This window comes from Myxocyprinus asiaticus, chromosome 10 (assembly GCF_019703515.2).
Source record: "Myxocyprinus asiaticus isolate MX2 ecotype Aquarium Trade chromosome 10, UBuf_Myxa_2, whole genome shotgun sequence".
NCBI lineage: Eukaryota > Metazoa > Chordata > Actinopteri > Cypriniformes > Catostomidae > Myxocyprinus > Myxocyprinus asiaticus.
The window spans coordinates 42,272,165-42,295,234 of NC_059353.1; the positions used below are offsets into that span (position 1 = coordinate 42,272,165).

The 23,070-nt window shown below is 40.1% G+C and overlaps 1 protein-coding gene across 1 annotated transcript in view; it reads right to left on the minus strand.

Moving 5' to 3' along the window:
* The window catches only part of ttn.1 (titin, tandem duplicate 1), a 157,021-nt gene that overhangs the window by 45,836 nt on the left and 88,115 nt on the right, over positions 1-23,070 (minus strand). Inside the window, 47 exon segments of the mRNA XM_051709103.1 lie at positions 80-382; positions 495-1,082; positions 1,184-1,480; positions 1,579-1,776; positions 1,896-2,000; positions 2,106-2,696; positions 2,802-3,089; positions 3,220-3,510; positions 3,599-3,886; positions 4,066-4,371; positions 4,454-4,756; positions 4,842-5,144; positions 5,254-5,541; positions 5,649-5,948; positions 6,035-6,337; positions 6,423-6,722; positions 6,813-7,088; positions 7,185-7,616; positions 7,702-8,001; positions 8,100-8,384; positions 8,477-8,797; positions 8,887-11,856; positions 11,959-12,252; positions 12,955-13,254; positions 13,352-13,633; positions 13,822-14,130; positions 14,238-14,540; positions 14,635-14,934; positions 15,050-15,331; positions 15,469-15,771; positions 15,912-16,214; positions 16,311-16,592; positions 16,702-16,852; positions 16,960-17,108; positions 17,194-17,508; positions 17,930-18,229; positions 18,329-18,625; positions 18,714-19,031; positions 19,116-19,415; positions 20,112-20,241; positions 20,325-20,506; positions 20,609-20,917; positions 21,002-21,431; positions 21,563-21,753; positions 21,899-22,207; positions 22,300-22,599; positions 22,730-23,023. Coding sequence (XP_051565063.1) covers positions 80-382; positions 495-1,082; positions 1,184-1,480; positions 1,579-1,776; positions 1,896-2,000; positions 2,106-2,696; positions 2,802-3,089; positions 3,220-3,510; positions 3,599-3,886; positions 4,066-4,371; positions 4,454-4,756; positions 4,842-5,144; positions 5,254-5,541; positions 5,649-5,948; positions 6,035-6,337; positions 6,423-6,722; positions 6,813-7,088; positions 7,185-7,616; positions 7,702-8,001; positions 8,100-8,384; positions 8,477-8,797; positions 8,887-11,856; positions 11,959-12,252; positions 12,955-13,254; positions 13,352-13,633; positions 13,822-14,130; positions 14,238-14,540; positions 14,635-14,934; positions 15,050-15,331; positions 15,469-15,771; positions 15,912-16,214; positions 16,311-16,592; positions 16,702-16,852; positions 16,960-17,108; positions 17,194-17,508; positions 17,930-18,229; positions 18,329-18,625; positions 18,714-19,031; positions 19,116-19,415; positions 20,112-20,241; positions 20,325-20,506; positions 20,609-20,917; positions 21,002-21,431; positions 21,563-21,753; positions 21,899-22,207; positions 22,300-22,599; positions 22,730-23,023 — 16,569 coding nt within the window.

Sequence of the window (23,070 nt, forward strand, 5' to 3'; positions counted from 1 at the left end):
CAATAGGATATATTTTAGGAACATCAATACAATCATTACATTTAGAGTTAAATAATTATACATTTTAAATTTTATTTACCTGCAACAACCTTGGTCCTTACAGGCAGTGAATGTTCGCTTGGCTCCCCAAAGCCTGCCACATTCTCAGCAGATACTCTGAATTCATATTCAATTCCCTCTTTTAGCCCCATTACTGTAAACTGGAGGTCAGCGATTGTTTTCTTTGATGCTCGTGCCCATCTCATGCCTTTCTTTTCTTTCTTCTCCACCATGTAGCCTGTTATATCACTTCCTCCATCCTCAGCTGGTCTTTTCCATGCAATGGTTACAGAATTTCCTTCAACATTTTTAACCTCTGGTTTAGCTGGAGGGCCTGGGGGACCTGAAATAAGCAGTGTTTCTACTGAGAATCTTATTACATACACACATCAAGTTGTGCATTACCACTCGTTAAGGAGAAATAGGGAAATATTTTTTTTTAACAGTAAACATACCATAGCTATCCACCATTTTGACTGGATCAGAATGGGAAGCATCACCAGTTCCAGAATTGTTGACAGCAGAAACACGGAAGATGTATTCATTTCCCTGGATAAGCTTATTTGCAACAAAGTGGCAGTCAATGACCTTTTCGGCAAGAATGGTCCACAGGAGACGGCTTGTTTCTCTTTTCTCCAAAGTGTAATACTTTATTGAAGAGCCACCATCTTCATGAGGTGGTGTCCATGTCAAAGTGACCTTTTCAGATGAAATTCCACTTGCTTCAACTGGCCCTGGAGGTCCAGGAACATCTAAAACTGTCACTTTCACATTCTCCTCTTTGACACCAAATGGGTTACTTGCTGTAATTGTGTACTCTCCTGATTCCTTCCTACTTGCATACTTAATTGAAAGTGTAGAGGAGGAAGGGGTAGTTTCTATTTGACACACATCTGATGGCTTGAAATACTTTCCACCCTTTGACCACACAGAGGTTGGTTGAGGTTTGCCCTCAATGCTTGTTGCTGTTATTATAATTGTATCACCTGCTCTGAGAGTAAGCCCCTCCTTAACTGTTGGATCAATGATAATGGTTGGTGCCGCTGCAAAACAATCAGTACATACAATTCAGCCAATTCCTAGATCAATATGAAATGCAATGTAATTTTCTCAAAATACATGCATTAGACTGATTGAGTCTTACCATATTCATCTGTGCATACAAGGGTATCAGTTTGTTCAGAGGGTGGACTTATCGCTCCAGCTGCATTCTTTGCTCTTATTCTGAATTCATACTTGCAACCCTCCTGCAAGTCAGTTACTGTATATGCACAATCCACAACATTGACTGTGTTAGCCTTCACCCAGACCTTAGCTGGGAGATCACGTCTTTCAACAATGTAGCCTGTGAGCCTGTGTCCACCATCATATTGAGGTTCTGTCCATTGAAGTGTTACAGTGCTTCTAGTGATGCTAATCACATCAGGTCTGCCAGGTGCATCTATAAGTTGGTTAAAGCAAATTATTAAAAATGAACCCAACATATATTGATGTGTGTAGTATGATGAGGCTGAAGTATTCAAAATAAGCATTACTTACCAATTGGATCCAAGGCAACCATTGCCTCAGTTGCGGGACTTGGCCTTCCAACACCGGCCAGATTTATAGCCATAACTCTGAACTCATACTCTAAACCCTCGGTTAAACCTGTCACTTTGAAATCCCTCATCTTCAAAGCAGCTGGGCTTGCTCTTTTCCACAACATGCTATTTCTTTCCTTGAATTCAACATGGTAACCTGTAAAGCAGAAAGAACTGTGTTGATCTATCCAATAATTATAATATTGATTTACTCCTAATTATTTTTATCAGTAAATATGGTTGATCTCTTAAATTAATATTACATTATTTCTGTACCTGTGATTGGTGAGCCTCCAGTTTTCCTTGGATCAGACCATGCAAGAGTTGCTGAATCATGACGCATACTCATGACTTGTGGTGCAGGAGGTGAATCTGGTACATCTGATGAAGCAATGAGTATGAAAGTGAGAAAAGATTTTTAAAACTTTGATATTATTTATTGTATCCAAATTATACAGATGAGACAAAAATCTGAAATTCACTCACTGAATGGATGCTTGGCAACCATAGGCTCTGATTTGAGGCCCTCCCCAATTCCATATTTGTTTTCTGCACTAACTCTAAAGATGTACTCTGTTCCCTCATGGAGACCAGTCACTCTGAAAGTGTTTGTGTCCACTGATGAGGACACAGTGACCCACATATTGGTAACAGAATCCCGTTTTTCAAGAATGTAGTTGGTAACTTCTGATCCGCCATCATCTTTAGGAGCACCCCATTTCAAGGTTGCACCATCTGCAGTCACTTCCTTGAACTTAATTGGTGCAGTTGGAATACCTGGTTTACCAACAACTCTCACAAAAATTGTGGACTCTTTTGTTCCAGCAGTGTTACGTAGAGTGATGGTGTATTTTGAGGCATCAGTCCTTTGGCAGTCACGAATCAAGAGAGTTGTGTTAACAGCTGTAGATTCTACACACACTCTCCCCGTGTCTGTGAGATTTTCATCCTCTCCCTTCTTCCATGTGACTACAGGGACAGGTTTTCCAATAATAGGAATCTTGAGACGTACAGTGCTTCCTTCCTTTGCAATGTAGTTCAAGTTTGGCAACTCTCGCAAGTCACAGCTTGGATAAACTGTAATAATATAGAGAACATTTTATAAAGAGTACATTCAGAACACTATATATCAGGTGGAATTTAAGTGCTTTTTATGTACAAATACAAAATTAGGAATCTCACCATTGACATCTTTTGCAATCACAGAGAGTTCCTGTTCAGGACCGTCACCAGAATCATTTGTTGCTTTTACTCTATATTTATATTCTCTTCCTTCAACAAGATCTTTTGCACTATATTGCATGTTCTTTGATCTAAGAAGTTCCTTCCATTTGTCCTCACCATTAAGGACCTCAAGCACATATGCAATGATACGGCTACCTCCATCACTAATGGGTTTTTTCCAGGACAGAGTACAAGAGTCCTTGGTTACAAGCAATGTCTTAAAGTCCATAACTGGTCCTGGTTGTTCTGTAAAGCATTGTTTATTTTATTTAATAATAGAATATCAACATAATTGTTATACAGTATAATATCGTTTTCAATTATCCATTTATACAAATCATGATGACATGATATATAAAAAATTATCTTCACTCACCAGAGGCTCTGACAGCATCTGCAGTTTCACAAGCTTCACCAATGCCATATTCATTCTGAGCCAGAACCCTAAAGCAATATGATCTTCCAGCTTCCAGATCATCAATCTTAAAAGAGGTTTTGTTACAAGTGGTTGAAACAGTTGACCATGCTTTCCTTTCTGCATCTCGCTTTTCAACAATGTAACCTGTAATCTCACTTCCACCATCAATTAGAGGTGCATCCCACAGGATAGAGGCACTGTCCTTCGTCATCTCTTTTACCATCAGATTCAGTGGAGGTCCAGGTGTATCTGTTTAGTGTTATAATATATATAAATAATATTAGTTAGTATAAAATATATCTAAATATAAACAATAACACTTAATATCAAAACTCACCAAGGACCTTGACAACAACTGTGTACATCTTCATTCCGCTTACACTGTCAAGATTCAGAATGTATTTCCCTGCATCATATCGGTTCACTTTCTCAACACAAACCAATGTATCATTGTCTGTGGTCTTAATTATGATTCCTTGTCTGTCCTTAATGTTGGTGTTCATCTTGGCCCAGGTCACCCTGGGGGTTGGCCGACCCTTAATTATGGCATGAAGTTTCATTTTACTGCCAGCCTTAAGCACCAAAGTTTCCTTCAACTCCGCATCAATCTCGGCCTCAGGAGCAACTGAAATTACATTGAAAAAATTTATTCATACATAATTTAGATAATTAATTAATTTATTTATTTATCAAATATTATGATGTTTTTTTTTCATGGTCACACATAAAAGACTATGGATTATACAAAAGACAAATCTATTGGTTTCAAAGTTGTTAGTTGATATATCAATTATTTGTTTGTACCGAAAACATCCTTGGCAACATGTTTGTCAGGAACTTCACTAGGCTGACTGAATCCAACTTTGTTTACAGCACTAACACGAAGCTGGTATTCAGAGTTCTCCAGGAGACCAGTGACAACATAATTTGTATCCTGAAGATTCTTGGGTACATTGCATCTTATCCAGTCTGTTGCATTAGTTCTTTTACATTCAACAAGGTATCCTAAAATTTCACTTCCACCATCACTTGCGGGCTTAGTCCAAGTTAGGCTAATGGTGCTGCTGCATGTGTCTGTGACCTTAGGAGAAACCGGTGGACCAGGAGGATCTGTGAAGAAGCATTAAGAGGTTAAGATACATTTTCTCATGTATTCACAGATAAGATATTGTGAATGGCTTCTGAAACTCACACAAAGGATCAAGAGCAGAGGCTGCATTAGATGGCTCACTGGGTTTGCCAAGGCCAGCTTGATTAACAGCAATAACTCTAAACTCATACTGAGCTCCCTCAGAGAGACCGCCAACTTCAAGTGTTCTCGCCAGCAAAGGTTTTCTGTTGAGCTTGGTCCAGTTTATTTCCTTGGTCTCACGCTTCTCAACCATGTATCCAAGGATAGGGGAGTTTCCATCATCAGTTGGCTCCTTCCAGCTTACAGTAATATTCTCCTTTGTTATGTTTGTAAGGACTGGTGGGTCACATGCTCCAGGAACAGCTATAAATGAAAAGTACATTAGAAGTATATTGAAATTATTTATCCAAGCAATACAAATGCATAGAAAAATTAAGTAAAGTCTTACTGAAGGGATTCCTAGCAACAACAGGGTCTGATACTATGGCATCACCAGTGCCATAGCGGTTCTCAGCACGAACACGGAACTGGTACTCATGCCCCTCGATCAGTCTCTCCACTGAAAATTCAGTTGTATCACCAGTGATTTTTGCAGAAACCTGGGCCCAGTTAGCTCTGCTTGTCTCACGTTTATCAACAACATAATTTGTAATTGGAGAGCCACCATCTGCAAGTGGAGCCTTCCAGCTTAACTTTATTCGATCTGAAAGTACCTCTTCAAACTTGACAGAGGCTGGTGGGCCAGGGATATCTGTGTAAAGGGAAAGTGCTATTATTACTATGTCATATCTCAGCTACTTATTACGATTTTAGAAAGAATTAAATACAACTTTGTAAGATTAAACATTTTATTTACTCACCCAAAATGTTTAGATTTATTTCTGCGGTTGCTGAACCACTTGCATTTGTAGCAAGAATTCCATAGATTCCAGTATTAAGTTTAGTAACTGCATCAAGGCTCAGGGAAAAGAGATGTCTCTTTTGAGACAACTTCAAGTCTTTATCAGATTTCAATACTTCTCCATTCTTGCTCCATGTAACCTTGGGCATTGGTTTGCCAAAAACTTCAGCCTCAAGGCTAACATCTGACCCAGCCTTTACTGGCAACATCTTCTTCATCTGTATTGAAAGTTCTATTCTTGGAGGTACTGTAAACAAGCAAACATAACAGAAAATCAATAGGACAACTGTTAACCCAGACATTAAAATAAAATTAAATCAATCAATCATATATATATATAGCTACAAGGCTTACCATTATCTGCAGACACCAGAATGGGATCTGTGATTTCCGATGGTCTGCTAATGTTAACAGCAGTCTTGGCAATTACCCTAAACTGGTACTTAGCACCCTCTTCAAGCCCAGTTGCTCTGTACTCCTCATGAGGCACATTCTGACTGCTTGTGTTGCAACGCACCCAAGTGTCTCCTGGAAGCTTCATGGCCTCAACATAGTATCCAATTATCTTGCTTCCACCATCATTCTTTGGTTTGCTCCAAACCAGTGTAACAGTATTTTTAGTCACATCCAGCACCTCTGGTTTTCCAGGAGCATCTATTACAAAATATGAACATTAAAACATACACAATACACAAACATACTATATTCCTAAAATTTACATTTTTTAAAAATGCACATACCAACAGGTGTTCTTGCTGTAATGAACTCTGTTTTCTTGCTTGGTTTACCCTGTCCAGCCCTGTTTATCGCAGACACTCTGAAAGTATATTCCAGACCCTCAATTAGGCCAGCACAAGGATATTCAGTTGTGCGAACAACAGAATCATTGGCCTTAACCCAAAGGAGACTGTTCCTCTCTTTGCGTTCAATGTAGTATCCAGTAACTGGACTGCCACCATCAGATTCAGGTTTATCCCAAGCCACAAACATGCAGTCCTTGTTTACTTTGTTGATACGGCAGTTCACAGGTTCCCCAGGAATATCTAGAAAATGTAAATTGTTTCAGACAGTGTAATATGCATTACCATTTTTGTCGTGCCTATATATCATGTCTATATTTCAACTCACCAAAGGGGAATTTAGCAACCATCCTTTCAGATGTAAGAGGGTCTGAAATACCAAATCTGTTCTCAGCACGGACACGGAACACATATTCCTTTCCAGGAATAAGCTTTCCGATTCTGCAGCCAGTTTTGCCACAGCTGGAAAGAGCAGTAACCCAGTCACCTCTGCTTATGTCACACTTCTCGACCACATAGTTAGTGATATTGCTACCACCATCTTCAAGTGGTTTGTTCCAAGAGAGTGTGCAGGCATCGGAATCAATGTCACTGATTTCAAATGGTGGTTCAGGTGGTCCAGGAATATCTGTAACAGAATACAGTTTGTATGTTTATGAATTGCATTCTCACATTTTCTACTATGTTGAAATTGGTGGTGAAAATGAAAAATTCTAACCTCTGATGGCAATTTTCAAAATCTGGTCAACTTTGCCTGAGCTGTTCTCAGCAACAAGGCTGTACTGACCACTGTCTTGTCTTGAAACATCTTTAATGATGAGCACACACAAGTTCTGAGATTTATGCACAGCAAGACGGCTAGATGGGACTACATTATCTTCTCCACGTTTCCATTGGCATGCTGGTGCTGGCTTTCCAGATACAAGAGCCTCAACCCTCAGTTTTGCCCCAGCCTTTGCAGTGACAAGCTCAGGCATGATGATCTTGGGCTCCACTGGGAATAAAACACAAGATTGAGCAGGGTTTTAGTTTAATTCTAATTTAAATGAGTAATATGAGCAATATATGGTATGTAAGTTATTTAACTTACACATCTGTTCCTTGATCTCATAAGCTTCTCTGGTCTCTGTGGGAAGGCTGGATCCCATGGTGTTTCTTGCTGCCACTCTGAACCGATATTTTCTTCCCTCCTTAAGTCCAGCAACAGAGATACTCAAATCTTTTACAACAGTGTATGGTGTCCATTCCTCTTTCTTCTCCTTCTCTTTCTCCTCCTCTTCCTCAACCACAGGTTCAGGTGGGGGTGGAGCCACAGGCTCTACAACAGGCTCTGTCTCACCTTCACCCTCTACCGTTTCCTTGGGCAGTTCCTTGGGTGGTTTAGGCATCGGAAGCTCAAGATATTCAATAATGTAGCCATCAATTTTAGCTCCGCCATCCCGCAGTGGTTTCACCCATCCCACAGTTGCACTGTTCTTAGTAATCTCCAAAACATCAATCTTTTGTGGTGGATCAGGTTTGCCTTAAGAGAACAGAGAATTTTTTTTATAATAATAACTTTCAAACATGATATTACACAACCTTTTAAAACTGATGAATGCTCTTACTGATAGGATCAGAGGCCAGACAAGATTTTGGTGTAACTCTTGGCACTCCAGGACCATAGTCATTCACAGCTGTGACCCTAAAGTAATACTCCGTTCCTGGGACAAGATTGCTAACTTTAAATGTGGTCTTTTCAACATCAGTTTTCACTGTTGCCCATGTCTTGCGATCAATTTCTCGCTTCTCAACAATGTAATGGGTGACGTTACTTCCACCATCATTTTCAGGTTGGGACCATTGGAGGTTGCAAGATGACATTGTGATGTCAACAGCCTCAAGACCAACAACAGGTCCAGGTGTATCTATTTCAAAAAACATTTGTAGGAAAAGTTTGATATTTTAGGTATTTACATAGATTAATCTATTTAACATCATAGAGGTGAGCTCGGTTTTTACTTACCAAGTACCTTGACATTCACAAACACTGCCTTCTCTCCAGCTGGACTGGATACAGTCAATGAATATTTGCCTGAATCATCACGAGTAGTTTCAGAGATAACAAGGAATGTCATAGTGTCAATAAGATCCACATGGCCTTTCTGAACAACATTATCTATTCCCATTCTCCTCCATAAGACCTTTGGAGCAGGTCTGCCTCTGATTGTAGCAACTAATCTTATTGGGCATCCAGCCCTTACAGTCACACCCTTCTTTAGTTCTGCACCCAAATCAATTTCAGGAGCCTCTGATGGTTGTAAAAAAAAGACATGGAATTAGGAATTAAGAATGCGTGTTGCTGGAAATTAATAGAAAAGTCTCTTGTTAATAGAAACTTACCCAACACTTCTCTTGGTGACACAGCTCCCTCAAGATTAGTTGGTTGACTCAAGCCAATTTGATTTTGGGCAGAGACACGGAATTCATATTCAACCTTCTCGTCCAGACTTGAGACCGTAAATTCTGTTCCGATCAACTGGGCAGCAACATTACACCTCTTCCAGCCTTCATCACCCTTCTTGCTTGTGCCCTTGACTCTCAGCTCAACTACATATCCAATGAGAGGAGCACCTCCATCATAAGTAGGCTTTGTCCATGCAAGAGTGATTGATGTCCTTGAGCTGTCAGCCACCTTTAGATTACCAACTGGACCAGGAGGCTCTGCAAATATAAAAATAAATACAATTGTTGTTGTAAGTCAAAATAACAAACACCTTTCCAACTATTTGACAGTAATTCACTGGACATACCAATTGGATCTCTTGCTGTGAGCGATCTTGATGGTTTGCTTGCATCACCAACTCCAATTTCATTCTCAGCTTTGACACGGAACTGGTATTCATGATTAGGCAATAACCCTGTAACAGTCATCTGTGTTCCTGCAATTGGGGACTTAGTAACAGGGGCCCACCGAATGGCATGCTCCTCTTTTTTCTCCAGAATATAACCAGTGATGGGCTTTCCACCATCATTATCAGGAGGGCACCACATAACAACCATTTCTTCTTTTGTAATCTTGGTCACTTCTGGAGTATCTGGTGCACCTGGTCTGCTGAACAGGGTCCTTGCAACAATGGACTCAGTTTCAACTGCAGGGCCAGCACCCATCTTGTTCTCAGCTCTCACTCTGAATATGTATTCATTTCCTTCGATGAGGCGAGTAACTTTAGCCGAGTTAGTTATAACAGCTGCTGAATGAATTGACCATACCCCTCTCTTTGTCTCACATTTCTCTATTATGTAGTTATAGATCTCACATCCACCATCATCTTCTGGTACCTCCCAAGTAAGCTTGCATCTGTCCACCGAAATGTCTGAGACCTTCAGGTCTCTAATAGGACCTGGTCTGTCCAGAACATTCACCTTGGCCTCAGCAGAGCAGGTTCCAGCAGCATTTGTAGCAGTAATTATGTATTTTCCAGTATCTCCACGTCTTGAATTTGTCAGCAGGATTTTTGTGAAGTTGGTGCCAGTTTCAACTTGCACTCTCTGGCTTTTGTTGATATCTCCAGTGTCACCCTCTTTAGACCATTTCACATCAGGCCGAGGTTTACCTTTAAGTTCTGCCTCAATTTGAATAGGCTCTCCAGCTTTAACAACAAGAACTCCCTCCAGTTTTATTTTAAGCTCTGGCTGTACAAGTTCCTCCTTAACAAGAACTTCAGCTGTTGTCACCCAGTTACTATCTCCTCCCTCGTTCTTCGTTTGAACTCTGAATTGATAAATTTGGTTCTCAATACATCTATCAGCCATGAAGTATGTTTCCTTTATAGCACCTTTGTGTAATCTTTCCCATTCATCTGCTTCTTTAGGTTTCTTTTCAATATGGTAAGCAAGGTTGCGGCTACCACCATCATATTCTGGCTTCTTCCATTTGAGGAAGACAAATGTCTTCCCGATTTCAGCAATTTGAAAGTTCTCTGGCTCACCAGGTTTCTCAACTGGGTCAACAGCGAGGACTGGTGTTTTTGTTTCTGTTGGTGGACCAGCACCAATCTTATTCTCAGCACTCACACGGAAAAAGTATTCACAATTCTCAATAAGTGGAGCTTTGACAAGTCGTTTGGTGCAGTCAGATGTAACAACTGTCCACCCCCTTTGACTAGGTTGTCGACATTCAATGATATAATTGGTGATTTCAGTGCCACCATTATCTTCTGGATTTTCCCAAGACACCATGCATGAGTCTTTCGTCACATAAGCAACCTTCAAGTTCTGACAAGCTCCAGGAATATCAAGGACATTGACAATAATTGTAGCTTGTGCTTGACCACTGCTATTCTTTGCTTGAATGGCATATTTTCCATAATCAGCTCTAATAGCTTCCTGAATGACCAGCTCAACAAGAGGGTAGTTATTGTTCATCTCAGTACGCTTATCTCTGCTCAAGGCTCTTGCATCTTTAGTCCAAGTGATTTCAGGATCAGGCCTTCCCTTGACACGGCACATAAGGCTAATGATCTGCCCTGCTCTAACTGTAAGGAGGTCACGGCATGCAACATCAACAGTTACTTCAGGAGGAACAAGGATGTCCTTGGCAAGTACAGTTTCTGTGAGTTCTCTTGGTTCACCATCTCCAACCTTGTTAGAGGCTCTAATACGGAATCTGTACTCTGTGCCTTCACTAAGTCCAGGTACTCTAAATGCACAAAGCTTAATCAGATCCTTGTGTATTCTGTCCCAATTTGCAGAACCTGATTTCTGACATTCAACAACATAGCCTAGGATGGGACTGCCACCATCTCTGGAAGGTTTGGTCCACACCAAATCTGCATATGACTTGCTCCAGTCCTTTAGCTTAATGTTACTTGGAGGCCCTGGAGGAGTAATTGGACGTTTAGCTTTAACTGGGTCTGATGGATATGATGGCTCACTTACACCAGCAACATTTTCAGCAAAGATTCTGAATTCATAGCTGTTGCCCTCAAACAAACCACAGACCCTGTATCTTACATCCAAAACTGGTGTTTTATTGACACGAATCCATTTGCCAGTCATCTCTCTGCGTTCAACAATGTAGCCACTCACAGGGCTTCCACCATCAGTTTCTGGTTCAGCCCATGACACTGTTACAGCATTTTCTGTTATATCAGAACATGTTGGTTGGCCAGGAGGACCTGGCGGATCAAACATGTGCTTGGCAATAGTGGGAGGACTTTCAAGGGCAGCACCAATGCCAATCTTGTTCTCAGCACGTATGCGCACAATATATTCACGTCCCTTCTCCAAACGTGGTACTTTGGCCTTTGTGCTAGTGCTTCCAGAACTCACAACTGACCACGGCTCCCAAGGCTTCTTGACATCCTTCTTCTCTACAACATAGCTCATCAAAGGCGTACCACCATCATCTTTTGGTGCACGCCACTGGATTATCATATGGTCAGGGGTAACCTCAAGGATGTTTACAGGACCGATTGGAGCAGATGGAACATCAAGAACTGTTACATGTAAAGCAACTGACTTGCTTCCAGCAGGGTTTGCAACAGTAAGAACATATTCGCCACTGTCAGACCTGACACACTCACTGATATTTAAGACAGTTGAATTTCCTTCAGTACTGATCTTATATTTGCCCTCGGTTTTAAGCTCATTTCCATCACTTTGCCACTTGGCAGTTGGAGTTGGGATTCCATGCATGACTGCTGGGAGAACAATCGTCGTGCCAGCCTTCACAACAAGACCCTCAATAAGCTTCACATCAACTTCAATAGTTGGAGCCACTGAAAAATAATTAGTTTTTTAGTTAAACATAATAATTATTTATTAATAAATGTTTTAATTAAAAAGCAAGATGATTTAATAGAATCTAGTGTGAGTCTTACATGTCTTTTCCTGGCAAGTAATTGGCACACTTGTGTCTGGTCGGCTAATGCCTATTGCATTTTGAGATTTTACACGGAATCTGTAGGTTTTGCCCTCCACAAGTCCAGTGACATGACATTGAGGATTGCTGACAGTCTTGAAGGTGACCCAGTCAGTGGCACCTTCTTCTTGATGCTCAACAATGAATCCAGTGATCTCACTTCCACCTGTGCGATCAGGCCATTCCCACTGAAGCCACACTTCAGTTTTGTCTGCATCAACATGATGCAGATTCTTGGGTGGACCAGGGGGATCTTTAGATAATAATACACAAATTAGTAATACTAAAAAAGAACAACTAGTATAAACTAATATAAACTAGAAAAATAGACTTTGAAGCACTGGTCTGTGCATGGCAATGATATCTGCAGTGTTTGCTTGTCACAGGGTAAAAACCACGCCTTCTCATGAATAATATCAAGAGCACCCATGATGTAGAGGTACTGAAATTCAATTGAAAGCTCAACCCTGTACGTCACAACCTGTAACATTGTCTCGATGTTCATTTCAAACCCAGAAGACGAAAATAGCTGAAAAGTTCCTAAATTAACCCTTTTCATCTTCAAATTAAAAATAATGAATGTTAACATTCTATTCCCTTGTGTGCATATACCTCTTAACATCTCATAAAATGTGTTGTAGTGTTTCATGACCCCTTAAGCATTTATTAACTTTAGTTAGTTAAATTCAACATATAGTAATACATTCTTAAAATCAAAAGTTGCATTTGTTAACATTAGTTAATGCACTTTGAATTAACATAAACTAACAATGAACAATAGCATTTTTTATTAATATTTTATTCAGACTAATAAATGATGTAAAAAATATGTAGTTAATTGTTTGTTCATGATAAGTAATGCATTAACTAATGTTAACAAATGGTACCTTATTGTAAAGTTTTAAAAAAAATATATAAAATAGAAAGAAAAAAAAACATTACATGTATTACTTACAGAGAGGATCAACTGCCTTGATGGGCTTAGTGGTTACAATAAAAGCACTCCTGCCAAACTGATTCTCAGCTGCAACTCTGAAGAGATACTGTATTCCCTCCATCAGATATAGAGCCATGAGGCTAAGCTTCTTAGATGCAGCACAAACTGGAACCCAGTTCTCAGCAGCTACATCTTTCTTTTGCACAACATAGTGAGAGATCACAGCACCACCATCATCCTCTGGCTTTTGCCATGTCAGGTAAGCTGACTCACTTGTGACTTCAGAAATGATAAGATTCCTTGGAGGTCCAGGTTTATCTAAGTTAAAAATAAAAACTCATTGGAGCACTGTAGTATATATCTCTTATATTATACATACTGTCTGTAGTATTAAGGCTTCTTAAAACATACATACCAAGAGCAAGAACAGTGCAGGTAGCAGATTTAGATCCAGCTGCATTCTGAATTGTGATGGTATAATTGCCGCAGTCAGCACGGATACACTTCTTAATGTGAAGTTTGCTTCCACTCCCTGTGACCTCAATGAGACAATGAGCAGGCACTTCACCATCATTCTTTTTCCAAGAGACAGTGGGAATTGGCATGCCCTTAATAGTAGCACTGAGTGTGATGTCCGTCCCAACCATAGCAAGGTGGTCACGAGCCATGTTGGCATCTAGCAGCAACTCTGGCTCCTCTGCAAGTGAAATGAGATAGGAATATGCATTACTGATCAAATTTGTAGCAATTAACTTTTGAGTAATTCGATAACATAGTTGTAGTTCTATGTTTTATATGTAAGTATGCATATTTAATTACATATTTACATTTACTTTTCAATACCACTCCAATGCATTTCCTGAATATGTAAACAAAATAAATTACCCAGTCTGTCAAGAACTTTCACAGGTTCCTTGACATAGGCAGGCTCAGATTTTCCAGCAGCATTCACAGCCATAATTCTGAATCTGAACTCTTCACCTTCCGGTAGTTTTGTCACAACAAACTTGGTGTCTGGGCATGTTTCAGGAGATTCGTTTGCCTGGATCCAATCGATTGCACCAGGTTTCTGATACTCAATCAAATAACCAAAGATTTTGCCTTTACCGTCATGGCGAGGAACACGCCATGATAGACTCACAGAATCTTTAGTCTTGTCAACAGCCTCAGGCAAAACAGGTGGGCTTGGCAGAACTATTAAAGGGGAGTGAGGCAAATTAAACAGTTAATAAATAATTATTAATAGTACTACTTTCTGATATGTATTAAGAAACAGGGTCCATCAAATGAGGATGACTTACCAATTGGATCTTTAGCAAGAATATGCTTTGATGGAGGGCTAGGATCTCCAGTGCCAATTTCATTCTCTGCCATTACACGGAATTCATATTCACAGCCTTCAGTGAGGTCTTGTACCCTGTACTGGGTAGCAGGGTAGATTGGATCTCTAGTTGCCCGAGACCATCTCTTAGCTGAGGGCTCCTTCTTTTCCAAGATATAGTTAGTGATGGGCTTTCCACCATCTCGAGGTCGATTCCAAATTACCAGTGCTGAGTCATGGTAGACTTCTTTTACAGTGGGTTGCTCAGGTGCCTCAGGTACCCCTGGAATTATTTGAAGCATATTAATAAAATAAACATTACATTTTTCCATGAATAAATAATCAATGGAAACATTTTTGTCTGCATTTATACATACTGAATAGATCTTTAGCTTTAATCTCCTCTGACTCCAGTGGATCACTTATGCCATACATGTTCTCAGCACTAATTCTCATGATGTATTCACGTCCCTCTACAAGCTTAGGTACTTTACAAATGGTTTTTGTGGTGGCAGATGTTACAGTTGTCCACATGTCCCTGTTTATATCCCTCTTTTCAATTATATAGTTAGAAATTTCACATCCACCATCATCAAGAGGTGGTTTCCAAGAAATGACCATGTGATCTCTGTGTACTTCCTCAAAGACCACTGGGCCCTCTGGAGGCAATGGTCGATCTAAAAACATAGAATATTAATTAGCAATAACCAAACAGGTTGCTAGTTATTTGACTGAAATATTTGTACTATTCGTGATTTTATATTGTTGTTGTTGTTGTTTAAGGGGACTTACCTACAACTGTGACATTACAAATGCCCTTACGCGCACCAGTGCAGTTTTCGACTGTCACACAGTATCTGCCACTGTGTCCACGCTGAGCTTTGATAAGACCCAGGCACATTGTGGTAAGAGTATTTTTGAACATGATGTGGGTGTCTGCTTTCAGTTCCTGATCATCCCTTGACCAGGTTACAGATGGGGCTGGTTTGCCAGTGTAACGTCCCTGGAGCGCAACACTTTCTCCCACACGCACAATAACTTTGTCACGAAAGTCCAGTTCAATTGTGGGGGGCTCTAAAATGGGAGATTGAGAAATCCATAGCATGAATGTCATAAATACTTTACAAAATCTTTAATAAATCTTATACTACAATATATATAATGGTTTTTAATTCTTTGAATGTTTTTAATAGCAAAAAAGCTTTACTCACCAAGTTCGTCTTTACATGTAATTTGCTTCGTGGAGAAGGATGGTTTGCCTTGACCAATTTCGTTCACTGCACTAACACGTAATTCATAAGTGTCGCCCTCACGGAGACCATCATAAGTGTATCTCCTGTCCATCAATTTATCTTTGGTCAGTCTGACAAACTTATCTTTTCCAATCATGCGAGCCTCCAGAACATAGGATGTCACCTCAGATCCTCCATCATACTTAGGTGGCTTCCATGTCACACTAATATAGTCTTTGGTGATGGCAGTTACCTCAAGTTCTTCTGGACGGTCTGGCACAGCTAGTCAAAAAGGTAAAATATCAGCTACCATTAATGCTGACTATTATTTGCATTATTGCGTAGCTGTATAACTTGTTCTTATATTTTGGAGCTATGTTTAAATCAGTCAGAAAAAAAAATAAGCAAGAAAATCAACTTACTGATAGGATCTTTGATCACAATTTCACATGCTGTCTGACAGAAAGGACCTACTCCAATTGCATTTTCAGCTGCGACTCTGAAGAAGTATGCCTTCTTTAGTACTAAATTATTTATTATAGCATTCTGTCTGCCAGCTGTGTAGGAACAAGCTGTCCAAGCTTTGCGCTCAACTTCACGTTTCTCAATTACATAGTTAGAGATGGCAGATCCACCATCATCCTCAGGGAAAAACCAGTTCAGCTTGCATGAGTCACTTGTGAGATTCTCAGCACTGAAAGGTACCCCAACTGGACCAGGTACATCTGAAGAAGTGAAGTAAGATAAGAAACTGTAACTTCTCTTATACAGCAATTCCATAAGGATGTAAAGGCTGCCTGTGTCTGATAATACACACTTACCAAGTACGTCAACGATAACAGACTTCTTCACCTCTCCTCCATCATTCTTGGCTGTTATTGTATAAACACCTTGTTGCCTCCTAGTACAGTCCTTGATTACCAATGAGCGGCTGATTGAGGTGGTTTCAATGACAGCTTCTGGAGGGACAGGACGTTCATCTCTGCTCCATGTTATCACAGGTGGAGGTTGGCCTGACACATAAGCCAGGATACGAATAACACCTCCAGCATGAATAATCATCCTCTCCTTTACTGAGATGTCCAGCTCAAGCATTGGGGAAACTGAAATGGCACAACAAATATTCACTATCATCATGCTGCCAAAGATTTTCATACAAGCAAATAAAGTCTTAATTGGGGAAACTACATGTTGATGGGCTTTGAGACTTACTGATCCGGTCCTTCATTTCAAGAGCATCAGCAACTTCGCCTGGCTCACTGAGACCAGCAGCATTGAATGCCAAAACTCTAAACTTAAACAATGTATTCTCTTTTAGGCCAGTGACCACAAATTTGGTTCCCCTAACCTCCTTGTCTTTAGCCTGGAAAAGAAGGAGGATAAATTGTAATGTATACAGAGTATATAAACATCTTTGATAATTTGTTTAAATGTAAAAATTCCAGTAGTATAAATAAAGCTCAAACAAACCTTAACCCATGCTTCTGTGCCCTCCTCTTTGTATTCAACATAGTAGCCTATTATTTTTGAACCTCCATCCTTTAAAGGTGGAATCCATTCCAAGTCAGCTGTAGTCTTTGTCCAGTCAGTGACTTTGGGGGTTGGGGGAGAAGGAGGGGCTACAGGAAAACAAGTTTGTCATGGTGTGAGACTCTATCACTTAATATGATTGCCACTGAACCTCAAACTGTATTATTTTCCTACCTATTGGTTCTCTGGCAAATGTTGGGTCAGATGGCTCACTTGGAGGTCCACATCCTGCTGCATTGATTGCAATCACACGGAACAGATACTGAGATCCCTCAATGAGTCCTGTTACATTGTGTGACACACCAAGTGGCATAGGCCTGATTGGATCACGAGTTACTCTGTTCCAGCGTTTAGATGTAGTTTCTTTACGTTCAAGCCAGTAGCCTGTGATTGGAGTGCCGCCATCTGTGTCTGGCTCTTCCCAGTTCACAGTCATGGAGTCTATTGTGATGCTAGAGAGTGTTGGCTTCTCACATTGTCCAGGTGGCACTTAAAAAGAAATTACATAATCAGTGTTATCAAGTTAAATAAATGTACAAATACAAACAGACATCATGTTACTAATCACATAAACATTAAAGGTGCACTGAGTTTTTTACTAATTGGTAAACATTTTATACCGAAAAAGCTGCTTTATTCTAAATGGCACTGCACATTCATAAGTGCTGCCATGTTGACATCATATGACTGTAAATTACTAGCTTTATCTTGATAACCCCCAGAAATTGAAAGCTTTCAACCTCAGAATAAATTAATCATGGCTGACAGCAAATAGCAAATTTCTACAATGTCACTGATAACTAAGAACTTTTTGCTGTTGTGTGACGCTAAATCTATTCCGCTAGGTGTCAGCACAAGATAAACCAAAACATTACTTATTTACATGTTTAAAAGTGCACTAAGTACTTACTGAACACATCTCTGGCTACTTCAGGTTCGCTATCAAGAGGATCTCCAACACCATATTTGTTCTGAGCCCTTATGCGGAAAATATACTCATGGCCTGGCATTAGACCCTCGATTGTGTATATTCGCTCTTTGGGTTCACTAGTGACCGGAATCCAAGTCTTCCTGTTGGCAACACGTCTCTCAATAGTATAGTTTGTAATTTTGGAGCCACCATCATCCTTAGGAGGCAGCCATGACAGAGTTATCTGTTCAGCACAGATTTCCTCAAATTTGATTGGTGCAGACGGAGCCCCAGGACGCCCTGATTTGAAAAAAAGACCATTAATGAAGAGCACTAATGACAACACCTACATTTATTCATATAAGTCTTTTTTAAGAAAAATTGGTTGTTATAATATACCTAGAACATTAAGCCTCATTTCCTTGGAAACGGTACCAAGACTGTTGCTAGCAGTAAGAGTGTAGAGGCTAGTATCTGAGCGCTGACCCTGCTGGATCAGCAGTGTGCAGCTATCATCAGATACAAGCTTGTTGATGTGCTCATCATAAACAACATCAACCTTATCTTCGCCCTTGTGCGGCGGAGCCTTCTGCCATGTGAGTGTTGGGAATGGACAGCCCTTAATCTTGGCAACAATTTGAATATCAGTACCCTGTTCAACCTCCATGAATTCTGGGAGTTCAATGGAAGGAGCCCCTAAAAGTGAAAGGGAGAAAGGCAAATTGGTACACTGTGCAACACTCTTGAATTCACAATTACTTTGTGTGTGCTGCTCTGTACGTACTGGTTTGGTCCTTAACAACGATCGGTCCTGCTGTGGAGGATGGCCTGCTTGCACCGACCTCATTTACAGCCTTGACACGGAATTCATATTCAGCACACTCATGGAGATCCTCCACTTTGAAAGTGGTAGTATCAATGTCACGGCGGTTGCACTGTCTCCAGGATTCTTGCTGGTTTCCACTGCTATCCCACCAAAGGCGTTCAACAATGTAGTGAGTCACAGGTGCTCCACCATCATTCCTTGGTGGCTTCCATGTCAGAGTCACTGTGCCCTTGGAGACATCAGTGATTTTGACTCTTGTGGGAGGATCAGGTGGATCTACAAAAATACAGTGTTTTTAACAGTCAGGCTAAACTGCTTTTAGCATTTTTGTAATAACAGAGTGATTAATAAAAAACTTACGGATGGGATCCCTGGCTTTAGTCCGTTGAATGGTCTCAATATGTGGTCCCATACCAAAGCGATTCTCAGCTCGAACACGGAAAAAGTAATCTTGTCCCTCAATGAGGTCTGGCACAACAAAGGACTGAGTTGCACAAGTTGGGTTGACCTTTGTCCAAGCCTTTCCTGCGACAGTCTTTTTCTCAATGAAATAACTCTTGATTCTGTCACCACCATCAATGTCTGGAGGCTTCCAGGTTAGCCTACATGTTCCACGTGTGATGTCACTAACTTTGAGGTCTTTAGGTGGTCCAGGCAAATCTACACAAAGTGGCACAGGAGATTAGCATGTGATATAAGACATATACACTACTGTTCCAAATGTTGGAACACATAAGACATTTTTGTTTTTGAAGGAAATTGATGCTTCTATTCCCCAAGGATGCGTTAGATTAAAAACATCAAATATACTGCCAAAAATATTAGTAATTTTGTTTTTAACCATGATGGCAAAACCCCATTTTCAGCAGTCATTACTCTAGTCTACTAGAAATATACTGTGTCAGCTAATCCTTTTAAAATTACTCTGTGCTAATTTGAATCTCAAGAAACTTTTCTTATATTAGAACATTTGAAAATGGTTGTGCTACTTAATGAAGTGTGGAAATCACAATAAAGAGTGAGGTCTTAAACTAGCAACTTCAATGACCAGTATATGCCACTTACATTGCTGCAAGTTGATGATTCTTGGAATAACAGAAAGTTTGAAGAATACAGCATTTATTAAATTAGTTAGTCATTTGTAACATTATGAATGTCTTTGCTGTAATGCTTGTGCACTTTAATGAATCCTTTGTGAACAGTGAAGCATAAATTTCTTTCAAAAACAAAAATGTCTTAAGTATTCTAAAACATGTACAGCAGTGTTCATTTTGACTTTCTGTTTCCTAATGACACTGCTATTGCAGTTTTAATATTTTCAATACTGTAAGAACTTTTGAATGGAGCCCTACTTACCAAGTACATTCACACGCACTTTAATGACTTTGGTACCAGCTTGATTGGTTGCAGTGATGATGTATCGTCCAGAGTGGTTTAATTTACACTCACGGATTGTCACTTCTGATGTTGTATCAGTGGATGATATCTGTACAATTCAAATGTATCATTTGAATACTAAATGTGCATTTGGACTGAGCAAAGTGTTTTAAAAAATATGTATACTCCTACCTCTGAATCCTCTGGCAGAGTATGACGCTCATTCTTTTTCTCAGTCGGGGCAGTTCCATCAAAGTCCCATGTGACATTTGGAATAGGTCTGCCTGAGATGGTGGCTGGAATCTTGATGGTTGTTCCAGCGCGACAGTTCAGAAGATCATGGGCTGTGACCGCCATGGTAATGATAGGTTCCTCTGTAAAAATTTCAAGGAAATTTTTTTTTTTTAATACACTGATGATGAAAACTATCCATGCATGTGTTATTACTTATTTATTTTTGCAACCCATATACATACCCAAAATATCCTGTACAATGATGTCAGCAGTTCTGGGACTTGGCTCAGATTCACCAGCAGCATTGACAGCAACAATCCTGAATCTACATTTCTTATTCTCTTTAAGCCCTGACACAGTATATGAAGTGGTGAGGATCAGCTTCTCTGGTGTATTCACCCTTCTCCACTCTATTGAACCTTCATCTTGAACTTCAACGATGTAACCCTTGATTGGGCTACCTCCATCTTTTTCTGGTGGGGTCCAGGAAAGAGAGACACTGCTTGTGGTTTTGTCTGTTACTACAGGTGCTGGTGGCTGACCTGGGGGATCTATAAGTAAAATTTAAAAATATTATGTTTTACTCATTTAGAGCTAGAATCCATAAGCATATCAAATAAGGAAGTATTACTTACTTCTTGGATCAAGCGCAAACACACACTCGGTTGCCTCACTTGGAGGTCCAACGCCAGCTGCATTCTGAGCCATCACACGGAACTGGTATTCAGCACCCTCAATAAGGTGGAGTACATTGTATTCCAGGCCCTTGACTGCTGGTTTTGTTACTGGAGCCCTGTTGACCCGACTCCAATATACAGCTCCTCTCTCTCTCTTTTCAAGCCAGTAACCTTGAATGGTTGAGCCACCATTGTCTTTCGGAGGCTCCCAAGTCACCACCATTGATGAGCAAGTGTGTCCAATGATCCTTGGCCTCTGGGGTGGGCCAGGAAGACCAAAGGGATCTTTTAGTACAACCTTTTCTGATTCACAACCGTCACTGACCCCATACTTGTTTTCGGCTTTAATCTGGAACTGGTAAGTACCATAGGCATCCAACTTGTACACCTACAGAAGGAGATAAAAAAAATAGAATTAGAGCAAACATACATATTTACAAAACACATATCATGGTTAATGTCTCATTCTTCAAGGAAGCAACTACATATGACTGTCTTATAGAAATATGGTGTATTAACCCCATAGCGTCTGTCTATGATGCAGCATGTTATCTGTTCCCAGTCAGACTTCTTTCTGCTGGCGTCTCTCTTCTCAATAATGTAGTTCATGATATCGCTTCCACCATTGTCCTCTGGAGCATCCCAGGTGAGGTAGCAAGACTCAGCTTTGATGTCAGAGATCACAATGTTCTTTGGTGGCAATGGGCGATCTAAGGAAACAGCAAAAGGTATAAATCTCTGTCAGTTACTCCAGAGGCACGGCAAGAGGTTTAGCCAACTTCTAGCACATTTAATCCATAAATAATCCATTAAAATCTTGAGTAAAATAATCTTAAGTAAGATTCAAAATCTTACCCAAGATATCCACTCTGATTGTGCGATGACCTACTCCACGGACATTTGTGGCAGTCAACTTGTACAGGCCTGTGTCTTGTCTCACAGTTTCAGGAATGCCAATTTTGGTATTGATTGTTTGCTTGTTAATCTCCTCTGATTCCAGTGTCATTGTCTCAGTGGGTTGGTCAATAACCACCCCATTCTTTGTCCACTCAAAAGTAGGCAAGGGCAGACCAACAATTTCAGCAGGGATTTCAATGGCTGCTCCCTTCTTGACAACGATGGCATCATTCTTGAAGAACTTCAACAACTTAATAGTTGGTAAAACTAAAATAGAGAGGGAAAAATCAATAAAAAATAGTAAGGCAGGAACTCTTTTAGCAAACTAAATCTACACGCATTTTAAAAGGTATACATACGCTCATCATCCTGAATGTGGACATTAATTGGTTTGGATGGCTCTCCTTCACCAATCTCATTGACAGCTTTCACTCTAAATTCATACATCATGTTTTCAGACAAGTTTTCCAGTGTGATGGTGAGATCTTTGCAGATTTGGCGGTTAGCAACATCAAACTCAGTGCTATCTTGTCTCATCTTCTCAACGTAGTAGCCTCTGATTGGAGAACCGCCATCACTACGAGGAGGTTGCCAAGACAAAGTAATGGTGTTCTTGGTCCTTTCCGTGTAGTGCAATTTCTCAGGTGCAGATGGAACTTCTAAAATGTCAAGAAAGTCAACATTGTTATACTCATTGTTAGTGGAATATTAATACAAGTCTTTAAAGAGTATAACAAGATCATTATAATAAATAAATTGAATATTAATGAAATATTCTGTTGTTTTTACCTTTAGGATCAACTGCTAAAATGGGTCCAAGTTCAACAGGAGCACCAAGGCCATACTTGTTCCTTGCAACTACACGGAACATGTATTCTTCACCATCAAGAAAACCAACAATGTCACATTTGCAAGCAGCAGTCTCCAGGGGTTGTCTGTAAATGTGCATTTTGGCATCCTTTCTCTCAACAACATAGCCCACGATGTCACTTCCACCACTGTCAAGAGGATCTGACCAGGTAAGTGAAATAACCTTCTTGCTGACATGAACTGTCTTAAGATCAACCACTGGTCCGGGAACATCTTTATTACAAAAAAGAACATCCCAATGAAAGGTTATATTTCAGAAT